Source organism: Myotis lucifugus, unplaced genomic scaffold, assembly GCF_000147115.1.
Source record: "Myotis lucifugus unplaced genomic scaffold, Myoluc2.0 scaffold_109, whole genome shotgun sequence".
In the NCBI taxonomy this organism is placed as follows: Eukaryota; Metazoa; Chordata; class Mammalia; order Chiroptera; family Vespertilionidae; genus Myotis; species Myotis lucifugus.
In genome coordinates, this window is record NW_005871157.1 from 4,087,536 (window position 1) to 4,100,490 (window position 12,955).

Here is a 12,955-nt window from a genome sequence, read left to right on the forward strand (position 1 = left end):
GCATTGTTGCCATGGCGACGATGCAAGCATCCCGCCCCACCCCTGGCTGCTGGGTGCTTGCCTATGCAAATTAACCCATCTTTGTTGGGTTAATTTGCATAGTCACTCCTGATGGGCTGGTGGGTGTCACAAAGATACAGTCAATTTGCATCTTTATTATTAGTGTAGATTTTTTAAAAGGTGAGCTAACATTCCGAACTGTTAAGAAACCAATTCTGATAACCATATCTAATGGACATAAGACACTGGGGGGTAAGGGAGGGCAGGGGCTTGTCAAGGGCGGGGGGGAAAAAAGGACACTTATGTAATACCCTTTGTAATACTTTTAGCGAAAAATAAAAAAAAAAAAAAAAAAAGAAACCAATTCTGGAAAACAGTGTATGTATTCTCATTTTCAAAGTTCAAAGCTTATTTCTGAAATAAAGTTTTATCCTCCCATGGAATTATAAAGACTTCTTATATTGTGACTTGGCTCCCACAAAAGAAGACAAAGATCTTAATGGTGTCTCATCATCTTACAAAACTATTACTTAAAAGTACATCCTCTTTGCGATTAAAAAGTAGTCACATGCATTATCTGTATGCTTTGTGAGAGCAGAGTAACTTTGGTCACTTATAATTTCACATAAAACTATTCATTCATTTTTTAAATATTTACTGAGTACATGTCAAGTATATGGTACTTCCAGGTGCCAAATGAGTAAACTTAAGTTTTTTATTAAAATAAGACCCTGATTTTTTGGCAGTTGGGTGATAGTGTTGGAGATTGTGTGTAAGAGAAAATTCTACCCAAATGGAAAATTTTCTCTGGCTTGCCATGGAAACAAAGTCAACATGCAGTCGCTTTATATCCCCTTTCAGTGGTAAAACCATGTGAAAAAGTTAGTAAACACTTTAACTAAATATAGCTCTCCAATTTTATAAATCTGTATTATTGTCTTCATAATTGTTTCATTTACATTGTGCTTTAGTTGCTCAAGAAGTTTTAAATGTCTAAAAACCCGGCAGGGAACATGCCTTCAATGTCCTTTTTCTCTACTGTGTACCTACTAGAATGCTCGATCTCCAAGAGGGAGACCAAGACCCTGGCTACAAGATGGAGGTGGAGGTAGAAGAACAGGACAGGGGTTCTGTCTAGTCTCTAGTAACTTTACTGAGATTAAAACACGGGTTTTCATTTGAAAATACAATAAGCACTACTTTTTCAGCACTCAATAAATATTTATTGAACATCTATTATAGGCCTGTAATGGGCTCTGGACACTAGGTAAATTCAATATATTAAAATGTGAACTTATAAAACTGACACATTAGAAAATTCATTTTTATGTATGTCAATAAAGAGTCACAGGTTGTATATTATGTGCTAAGTACTCTAAGTAGTAATTTGAAGCCAACTTTAGAGTCATTTAGGCAGAGACACCACAGGTTACATGATATTAAAGGCTAACGCTAAATTTAATAATTAAAAAGATAGAAAAAGCAGTGTTTAAGAATAGCATATGTATGTTAACTATACTTTTAAAAAGGCGCGCGCGCATGCGCGCACACACACACACACACACACACAGAAACAAAACAGAAATTCTTGTAATCTAGAGAGGAAGACAATGTGTGTGTAACTGGTGCTGACTGTGTTAGTAACTGTGTCAGGAACTGTGAGAGGTTGTTAAGTGCCTTTCATTGTCTCCTTTCATTCTCAATGTAACATGTGAGGTGGGCACTATTATTAAACTTATTTTATATGGAATTTAAGGTCCTTGCCCAAGGTCCTACAACTATTACATGGTAGAGCTAGGATTTACCTAATACCAACACTTACACTCTTAACCTTTATAATACTACTAGAGGTCCGCTGCACAAAATTCGTGCACGGGGAGGGGGGAGGGGGTACCTTAGCCCAGCCTACACCCTCTCCAATCTGGAGCCCCTCGGGGATGTCCGACTGCTGGTTTAGGCCCGATCCCACAGGGACCGCTGGCTCCTAACCACTCACTTGCCTGCCTGCCTGATTGCCCCTAACCGCCTCTGCCTGCCAGCCTAATGTCCCTAACTGCTCCCCTGCTGGCCTGATCGCCACCTACTGCTCCCCTGCCAGCCTGGAGGCTCCCTAACTGCTCCCTTGCTGGCCTGATCACCCCTAACTGCCCTCCCCTGCCGGCCTGGCCTCCCCTAACTGCCCTCCCCTGCTGGTCTAACTGCCCTAACTGCCCTCCCCTGCCAGCCTGACTGCCCCTAACTGCCTCTGCCTTGGCCCCTGCCACCATGGCTTTGTCCGGAAGACATCCAGTCTAATTAGCATATTACCCTTTTATTAGTATAGATACTGCTAACAAAGGGATTTTTGGAAAAGAAGTGATGTAAGCAGATAAATACATACTATATTTCCTAGCAAGTACAGCACTAGTGACCTAATACAATATGTTTTTAATTCACTGGAATATACCTTTATTTTTAAAGTAGAAAGCAGTAAAAAAAAAAAAAACTGGGTTGGCTTTTACATAAATCAACTTCTCCTATAGATCAACATTGTTGAAATGCTTCCAAAGCAAGAAGTACCCATAATGACTTACCTCCTATAGCCAGTGTGTTGGCAGACTGCCAGCCAAACAATCTGCTGGGATCAAAAGGCAATAATGACTGTAAAAGGGGAAAAGTTAAATCAGAGTTAAAAGTTATTTGATTCTAACAGCCCTTTGGAGCTCAACCCATAAGCAGCACACTTCAACCAACTACACAATATCCCTAAAAATTTGTTCAGACTCTGCAGATCCCAAAATAAAACTAAAATTAACATGGGAAATTGTGCTTTCAAGGCCTGCAACTCCCAGTCCCCATTAATACTTCTGTAGATATCCAATAAATAGGAAACTTTTACTTGCAAGCACTTATAGAAATGGGAAGATTTAACTAGAAGTGATATCAACTTAAGATGGCCAAAATGAAACTCTTTTGACACCTAAATCAAATTTTTGCATGCAAAATTAAAAAAAGCCACCTCTAAAATTAAACTGAATGAATGGGAAACTCATCTTGATTGGAAATTAGAAGCTTCTGGGAGGAGCACAGATAAATTCTCATCTCCACAGGATGTTAATAAGAACTTGTAGAGCCTAACTCTGAACTAAGGAAGGCTCCTGAAGCTGCTCAATGCCAATGCCCTACTTTTCCCTCTTCTCCAACTGCCCTGCTGTACCCTTTACTTCACTGTCTGGACTTAACTCTCCTTTCCTCCTCCCTCTTCTTTCTCTTCTTACCTCCTCCACCTCAGCTCCCTATGCAGCGCTCTACTGACCTAGGGGACACTCAGAAAACCAGAAAAGCCAGTCTCAGGCAGAGGAAAACCAGTGATTGTACAGAATTAAGGAATTTACCTAAAGATTTCCATGACTTTCTCCAAAACCCTGATGGGTTCACAAAGGAATTTAACTGTTAGAACATGTGATCATGACTATACTGATCTATTTCAATCAATATATCTACTGATTTGTGGAGCAAAGCAACAGAATTACTAATTAAGAACTGCTGGGAAACTCCTGTTTATTGCAAAAAGCCAGATCACCTTAAGAAGGGATATAGAAAACTGAAATGGGATTCAGAAAGAGAAAAGAAGCAAGCATAGGCTTGCTCCAAGGACTATGAGAGGGTGTTTCCCCTTCTTACTACTTGTTTAGGAGAAACTGAAAGAAGGGAAATGACTAAGACCCTTGTAGATACTGGGGCTACTTTATCTGTTCTTAACCACACCCAAGGAGGTTGCTTTTTCCCTCCGAGTAAAGCTTCTGTACAAATGGTAGGGGTATCTAATCAACCAAGGCCTGTTTTGATATCAGAACCTGTTCCCTGCCAACTAGGGAATGTTATGTATAATATAAATTTTTGATAATCAAATCTGCCCCAATTTACCTGATAGAACAAGATTTCCTTGAAATCAGTGACACCCACATAACTATTTTCTATATTCATTTAGAACAAAATGAATTTGATTATTAAACCAATTGGGAAAATGATTATTTTAAAGGAATCTCCACAAAAGGAAACTAATCTTGAGGCTGACTGTTTGCTAACCATCTTTTCTTCATTATTAACTTCCATGAGAGCCTCAGGAATGCCTTAACAGGGACCCTGCCTTCCCTCCTAGGGGCAGTGGCCCTCTCCCACCTAGGCCTCTTAAAGGGGGATGGGAGGGGGGAGTTAATTGATTCTAAAGTAAGTAAACAAAATTATATGAAAGGACTTCACAGGCAGTCTGCTTCCCTTCTCCAGGGCAACTAAAAATCTTATCTTTCTGGACATAAATTCTTTGAACATAGCTGAACACAAAAAAGAATGTATGAGACACTTTTCTATTTTAATAAAAATAGAACTGGCTGTGTTCCTTTTAAAGACTCTCTTCACTTCAAATTATGTGTGCAGAGTGCACTCTCTTTTGGTAGAAGCAGCATTAATTATAATGTAAAATCGACTTTAGAAATGTTTTTGGAATCAAAAGGCAAGAGGACTAAGAGGCTAGACGCTAGAATATATTACCACGTAAACATGACAAGGTAAGCTAAGGCAGATCAGGAAAGGGAGAGTAAGATAATCAGATCAAGAGTTAAAGAAATATATGTGCCCAGCCAGCATGGCTCAGTGGTTGAGCGTTGACCCATGAACCAGGATGTCACAGTTTGATTCCCGGTCAGGGCAAATGGCCAGGTTGTGGGCTCGATCCCCAGTGGGAGGTGTATGCAGAAGGCAGCTGATCAATGATTCTCTCTCATCATTGATGTCTCTATCTGTCTCTCCTTTCCTCTCTGAAATCAATAAAAATATATTTTTAAAAAATGTATGTGATGATCAAAACATGAACAACAAAGAAAAAAGCAGACTAAGGTCAAGTCAGTCAGAAAATTGAGAGCAGGGAGCAGTGGCTGTTTGAAATCTGTCTAGGCCAAAGGTTTAGCAAAGACTATAAACACATGGTGGGAGGAATATAGGAGAAAAGAGAACTATTAAGTCAGCATTTAGATGTCTAAGGAAAGAGCAGCTTCGATTTTAAATCAAGGGAAAATTTGTGGTCTCTACATTAACTGTTCTCTATTTGAAAGACCCAGAGTGGTTTCTGTTTCCCTGGTTGAATCCTGTCTGATGCTCCTAAATACCAGCCACCTAAATAACTACTGTACCTGAATAAGGTGGTAGAGTGTAATATCCGGTGGTAGGACACTAGGGGCAGTGTACTGTGGGAAGAGAGCAGTTTTTAGCTTGGGATAAGGAGTTAATGCCATCTTCAGTAGCTGGGGATCTACTTTTTTCAAACAGCTCTCATTTTCTTCATTCTGAACAACCTAAATAAGAAGACAGATAACATGGTATACAGTAATGTTCTTTTCTTCTCCAAATTTGCTCTTTTTTCACAAGAACCTGTGAAACAAGATTAGCTTGAGAGTACATGGTGGTGAAAATAACATTGGTCAAGGAGTCAGAAGCCACCCAGCCTGTGTGGCTCAGTGGTTGAGCGTGGACCTATGAACCAAGAGGTTGCTGCTTCGATTCCCGATCAGGGCACATACCCAGAGGGCGTGCAAGAGGCAGCCGATCAATGTTTCTCTGTTAACAATGTTTCTATCTCTCTCTCCCTTTCCCTTTCTCTCTCTCTAAAAGTCAAAAAAAAATTTTTTTTAAAAAAGGAGTCAGAAAACAATAGATCTTGTTCTGGTTCTAAGACAAACTACCGTGTGGTCTCAGGCTAGATATTTAACATTAGGCTTTAGATTCTTCACCTACAAAATGAGGAACTTCAGCTCGATCAGTGGTTTTCAAACTGTGTGGAAAAGCTGTTTGAAAAAGGACTGTTACTATATTACTTAAAATATTAAATATTGAATTAGATATTAAATAGTAAATATTTTAAAAGAAAAATAACTACTAGACTAGATGATGCTTATTCAGCTTTCATGTTACTCTATGACTAATTTCTGAAAGGTGATTAAGAACAGAGAAGTAAATAACCATATAAGTTAAGGTATATTGCAACAATCTAAAAGAGAAATCTTTGAAGATAAAATGTTTAAAAGCATTCTTATGTTCCCTCTAACCAGGCACATTATAATTTTCAAAAATGCAGAGATGGGCAAATTTCTATTGGGTCCCTCAAAAGAATTTACATAGCTAAAAATTATGACTTCCCTTTTACCTAAGAGGGCAAATAGTACAAAATAATTCCCAAGTCACAGATCTAAAGTATACTTACTCCCAGAAACAATCAGATCCTAATTCAATCCTGAAAATGAACCTAGAACATTAGAAAACAAATAAAAGGGAAAAATAATCTCTCTACAACATATTAGTTCCCTTTCAATTTAAGAGGATATAAAATTTCAAAATTCACCCTTGTTTTATGCTCTTTTAATCTAATAAAATACTTATGAGTGGATATATATATATATATATATACATACATATATACATATATTGCATGGAATTTCTGTTTTATTTCTGTTTTAAAATAAAATACTGCTATTGTGGACACCATCCATTAAGGTGACCAGTGTCCCTTTTCTTATTTATTTATCTTTTATGCCAATTGACTCCCCTGCCCCCCAGTCATTCCCACCCCAGGCAAGCCCCCACCGCCCCAATGTCTGTGTCCATTGGTTATGCAAATATGCATGCATACAAGTCCTTTGGTTGCTCTCTAACCCCCCCTCCCCTACCATCTGTCGCTGGATCTATTCTTGTTCATCAAATTATACTGATCATTATATCCCTCATGAGTGAGATCATGTGATATTTATCTTTGTCCGACTGGCTTATTTCGCTTAGCATAATGCTCTCCAGTTCCAACCATGCTGTTGCAAATGGTAAAAGTTCCTTCTTTTTTATAGCGGCATAGTATTCCATTGTGTAGACATACCACAGTTTTTTAATATGAGTGGTTATATTTGAATACAACTGATTTCTAGAAAATCCATAGATATTTCTGCTAAATTTAAAATCAGTCCTATTTCGCCATAATAGGTAGAGGTACTGTCCATACCTGGCTGACACCACCAGGAGCATACATTGTGGTAGCAAGGGCCAGGAGGGTATGTCCTTCCAACAGCATACTGCTGACACTGGCCTGGTTGCTGGGAATCAGTATTTGAGCATTTGCAAGGCTAGCCTGGAAGATCAGTTTAGGATCTGGAAAATAAAAGAGTATGTTTTTCTCCTTAATGTAAATTAAGAATTATATAATTCTGAGAAAAAAAATTAATTTTAACTCTCTCCAGAGGAAGGACTTTCTAAATTTAAAAGCAATAGGAAAATATCACAAAGAGAAAAATGAAAGATTTGTCTATGTAAAAACAAAAACTTATATTAAAAAACTGAAGGGTAGTAATGAACTAGGGGGAAAATTAACAACAGATGACAACCTAAGGATTAATGTCTTTAGCCAAGAGCTTCTACAAAACAATGCCCCAAATACTAACAAATAAATGTACAAAAGAAATAACCATTTCACAAAAGAGAAACTATAAATGTCCAACCATAAAAATATGTAATTCACTAACAATACAGAAATGCACATTAATTAGATGCCATATATCACCTATCAAAACAGCAATGATTTTAAAAAATAATCATCGTCAATCAGAGAGCTGGACAGGGTGTGTAGAATAGCTGGGACTTATGGTACAAACCCCTTAGAAAGCAATCTGGTCTTATAGCAAGAACATTCAAAGTGTGTATAACCTTTGACCCAGTAATTTCATATCCAAAAACCTATCTAAAGAAATAATCTGGCCCTGGAAGATTTGGCTTAGTGGATAAAGCATTGGCCTGTGAACCAAAGGGTCCTGGGTTTGATTCTGGTCAAAGGCACATACCTTGGTTGCAGGTTCCTCCCCAGCCCAGGCCCTGGTTAGGGCGCAAGCAGGAGGCAACCAATTGATGTGTTTCTCTCACATCAATATTTCTCTGTCTTTCCTTCTCTCTTCCACTCTCTCTGAAATTCAGTGGAAAAATATCCTCGGGTGAAGATAACAAACAAACAAAAAAAGAAAGAAAAAATCTGAAACAAGACAAAAATTTCATGTTCAAATATACTTAAGACTATTATTTACAGGAGAAAAAAAGCAGTCTCAATGCTAATAAATGAGAGAGTAGTAAATTAAATGAATATATGCATACAAAGAAATATTATGTAAACATAAAATGGTCATTGTTTCCAGGAACACAGGAAAGTTCTTATAATTACTATATGGGGGGAAAAACAGTATACAAATACACAAACGTTTCTTTTTTTAAAAATATATATTTTATTGATTTTTTTACAGAGAGGAAGAGAGAGGGATAGAGAGTTAGAAACATTGATTAGCTGCCTCCTGCACACCTCCTACTGGGGATGTGCCCACAATCAAGGTACATGCCCTTGACTGGAATTGAACCTGGGACCTTTCAGTCCACAGGCCGACGCTCTATCCACTGAGCCAAACCAGTTAGGGCCACAAATATTTCTTGTATCCCTAGCATTTACAGACTGTTGCAAGGTAGGAGCTCAATAAATATTTGTTAGATGAATGAAATACTATAGACCAAAAAGAGCATGGAGACAATAACTAGAACAAAATACATTACAATATATCAAGAGCTACCTATGGATCTTCCTATCTACCTAGGCTATCTACCCATGGGCATGTTATCTTCTCAATAGTTTCTGTGGCTTCCAATTATTTATTTTTTTACAATGAACATATATTACTTTGTAATCAGCACCAAAAATAACAAACAAAACAAAACAAAAGAACACATTAGGAAAAAATTCTTCATTTGGAAAGAAACCGGACATTACATAAAAGTGAAAGACTGGCTGTTAACATTCCTTGCCCTTTCCCTGAATCTCTGGAATAATACCCTCAGGGCTCACAGGGCAGTTCTATCTGATTATAATTAGAGCAATGTTCTCTGTCAGCAGCTCTGCCACAGAAGACGCAAGCCCACACGTACTGTGCATATCTTTTCACTCCATCTGGAGTTCCTTCCTAAAAGACAGACCACTTCTTCATTGGAAAAGGGTGCCAATTTGCCGGAGAGCAGGAATTCAGCCTATAATAAACTGGTAGGAAGAGAGATAGCCAAAGAAAATAGAACAGGAGAATGAGAGGAAAAGGAAACAACTATATACTGTCTGCTCTGCCTGGTTTTTCTTGGCTCGGGAGAGGTTAACAGTTTTGATCTTCTGCTTCTTAAACAAAGCTTGAGACTAGATTATAGCCAGATATTTGTCTACAGCCAAATGATTTATTTAAAAAAGTTCACAAGTTAAATGCCACTCAATAGACCAGTTACTTATTCAAAGAAATTTTTGTATTTAATACAGTACCCATACCTGTTAAGTTACTAGAAACTTCTCGACACTGAACTAAAAATTCAAACCAAGGGTGAGTTTCATGTAATTCTTTTTTTCCCAAAAAGGAACAATTTGGAGGACTAAGCCTGTATATAAAACAAAAGAAAACAAATTATCTGATTAACATGCAAGATAAGACAGATAATTACAACCCTGTTTGCTCAGGTAATAACTAGCTTTAAAAAAAGAATCTCGAAATTAAAAAGTAAATATAATATATGTACTCCCATTTGTGTTGTGTTTTACATATTCCTTATGATCTGGAAATAGAGGAAAATTTTAGAGACAGAGATAATAATATTTAAACTGTGTTTACTACCATAATACAATATTACCAGCTTTGTATAAGATTAACAGATAACTTGTACTTTAAAATACTTTGTATTTTATTATCCTATATAATAAAAGAGAAACATGCAAATTAGCCATCCCTCCGCTACACTGAAGCCACACCCACAAGCCAATCCAAGTGACTATGCAAATTATCTGACAAAGATGGTGGCTAATTTGCATACGCAGGTGTCAAGCGCCCCAGGAGGCGTCGGTGACTGGGGCCGCTGGCTCCCGGGACTTTCACCGGCCCCAGAGGCAAGGCCATAGCCACGCCTGTGGGCTCCCAGGACTTTCGCCAGTTGGGGAGGCACAGCCGCCTGCGCCTAGCCACACCCACGGGCTCCCAGGACCTTGCCGGCGGAGAGCGGGAGATTTGGAGGACTTGGCAGAGCAGGAGACCGCTGGACATAGAGCAGAGCAAGAGAGAGGGTGGCTTGGAGGGCACAGCTCCCTCTGTCACCCCAGCTTCCTCATCACAGCTGTGGAAACTGACAGCAGGGAGGAGGAAGTCCCACCCCCACAGAATCAGCCAGAATCAGCCTTTGGTCAGACAGCTCTCAGTGGCCTGATAGCCAGGACTCTCATTCACTTGCATCTCAGACCGTGACAGTAGAGAGGTGGGACTATGTCTAAAGAACAACTGTTGATACAACATAGCTTTGCAGCCAAAAGATGCCGGCATTATCGACAGAAAGTGTCTGCAGAGCAGCATGCATCTGATCTTGAAAGAAGGCGTGCCTGCGACAAGATGTATCTGAACACCAGCTACTGGAAAAACGTCACTCTGATGCCGAAAAACACCGGCGTTATCAACAGAAAATGTCTACAGACCAACGTGCCTCTGAAGTTGAAAGAAGGTGGTGGCGACGACAGAATATGTTGAGAGAACAGTCATCAACAAGTACGACCAATACCGGTAGGAACTGCCTTCTCAGCGAAAATGGAGTACATGACGATGCAATCCTCGAACATAGTTGTGGTGGAATGACTGTTCAATGTAAATTTTGCCTATTACCCAGTTTCTCGGATGAAAAACCATCCGATGGGAAATTTACTCAATGTTGTAGCAAAGGGAAAGTCTGTCCAAATGATATACATTTTCCAGATTATCCGACATATTTAAAAAGATTAATGACAAACGAAGATTCTGACAGTAAAAATTTCATGGAAAATATTTGTTCCATAAATAGTTCTTTTGCTTTTGCTTCCATGAGTGCAAATATTGCATCGCCATCAGGATATGGGCCATACTGTTTTAGAATACACAGACAAGTTTATCACCGTACTGGAACTTTACATCCTTCGGATGGTGTTTCTCGGAAGTTTGCTCAACTCTCTATTTTGGATACAGCTGAAGCTACAAGTAAAAGATTAGCAATGCCAGAAAACCAGGGCTGCTCAGAAAGACACATGATCAACATCAACAACCTCATGCATGACATAAATGAATTAACAAAATCATACAAGATGCTACATGAGGTAGAAAAGGAAGCCCAATCTGAAGCAGCAGCAAAAGGTATTGCTCCCACAGAGGTAACAATGGCGATTAAATACGATTGCAACAGTGACCCAGGTAGATATAATTCTCCCCGTGTAACCGAGGTTGCTGTCATATTCAGAAACGAAGATGAAGAAACTCCTTTTGAAAGGGACTTGCTCATTCATTGTAAACCAGATCCCAATAATCCAAATGCCACTAAAATGAAACAAATCAATATCCTGTTTCCTACATTAGATGCAATGACATATCTTATTCTTTTTCCACATGATGAACAAGGCTGGGGAACAGATATTGCATTAAGACTCAGAGACAACAGTGTAATCGACAATAATACTAGACAAAATGTAAGGACACTAGTCACACAAATGCAGTATTATGGATTTCATCTCTCTGTGCGGGACACGTTCAATCCTATTTTAAATGCAGGAAAATTAACTCAACAGTTTATCGTGGATTCATATTAAAAAATGGAGGCCAATCGGATAAATTTCATCAAAGCAAACAAATCTAAGTTGAGAATTGAAAAATATAGTGTTTTGATGGATTATCTCAAATCTAGATCTGAAAAGGACAATGTGCCGATTGGTAAAATGATAATACTTCCATCTTCTGAGGGTAGTCCCAGAAATAATGCAGCAGTGATATCAGGATGCTGTGGCAATTGTAATGAGCCCAATTTATTCATAACCATGAATATGGCAAGCCCAATTTATTCATAACCATGTAAATATGGCAAGCCAAATTTATTCATAACCATGACATGCAACCCCAAATGAGCAGATATTGCAAACAATTTACAACGCTGGCAAAAAGTTGAAAACAGACCTGACTTGGTGGCCAGAGTTTTTAATATTAAGCTGAATGCTCTTTTAAATGATATCTGTAAATTCCATTTATTTGGCAAAGTAATAGTTAAAATTCATGTCATTGAATTTCAGAAAGACAGACTGCCTCATGCTCACATATTATTGATATTAATGAGTCCAAATTACGTTCCTCTAATTAATTCCCTTTCAATGTGCACGAATTTCGTGCACCGGGCTACTAGTTTTTACAATAAAAACTCTTTAACATTTTCAAACTTAAGAGGTTTTTAAAACCCTTTACACAACTACAGAGAAGCTAGGACTAAGGAGTTAAGGCTCAGAATAGGTCCTTTGAAAATATGGCTTTTAAATCATCTCTTGCCAGTAGCTTTGGGAAAAACATCTCTGTGTGTAATTAAGCCTCAATGATATGAACCAGAAATATACCCAGTTTGAATTTCTAGTTTTTACTACACACATTTAAATGTTCTCATTAGCATACTGAAAGTGGGCTCTAGAATCAAACATAAGTAGAATTAAATCTGACTTTGCCATTTACTAGCTGTGTGCCATAGTAAGACACTTAGTCTCACTTGAAGCTTCAGTTTCCTCATCTGTCAAAAAGTAACCATTCATAGGGTTTTTGTGAAGATTAGTAAGATAATCTAAGTGCCAAGAACGTTGTAAGCATTCATATATTAGAGATTACTACTATTATTATTACTGACCCAATAGCAATGAACACTGGCCACAGATATGATTCTGCAAGTTAATCTTAAGTAGGTATATGTTGGTGCATGTCTGTATATCTATCCATCAATCTACCCACCCATCCATCCAAATGTAAATTTTAGAACATATCTAACCTGCAGTGGCTATGAATTCAAAGTTGTTTAACATTTGCCTGGTAATGAACGTATCAAAGAACTCCCAAGTTAA

At 38.3% G+C, this 12,955-nt stretch overlaps 1 protein-coding gene across 1 annotated transcript in view; it reads right to left on the minus strand.

The window, feature by feature from the left end:
* The window catches only part of SPG11 (SPG11, spatacsin vesicle trafficking associated), a 91,110-nt gene that overhangs the window by 42,727 nt on the left and 35,428 nt on the right, over positions 1-12,955 (minus strand). The window contains 4 exon segments of the mRNA XM_023757599.1: positions 2,574-2,640; positions 5,169-5,330; positions 7,022-7,167; positions 9,356-9,462. Coding sequence (XP_023613367.1) covers positions 2,574-2,640; positions 5,169-5,330; positions 7,022-7,167; positions 9,356-9,462 — 482 coding nt within the window.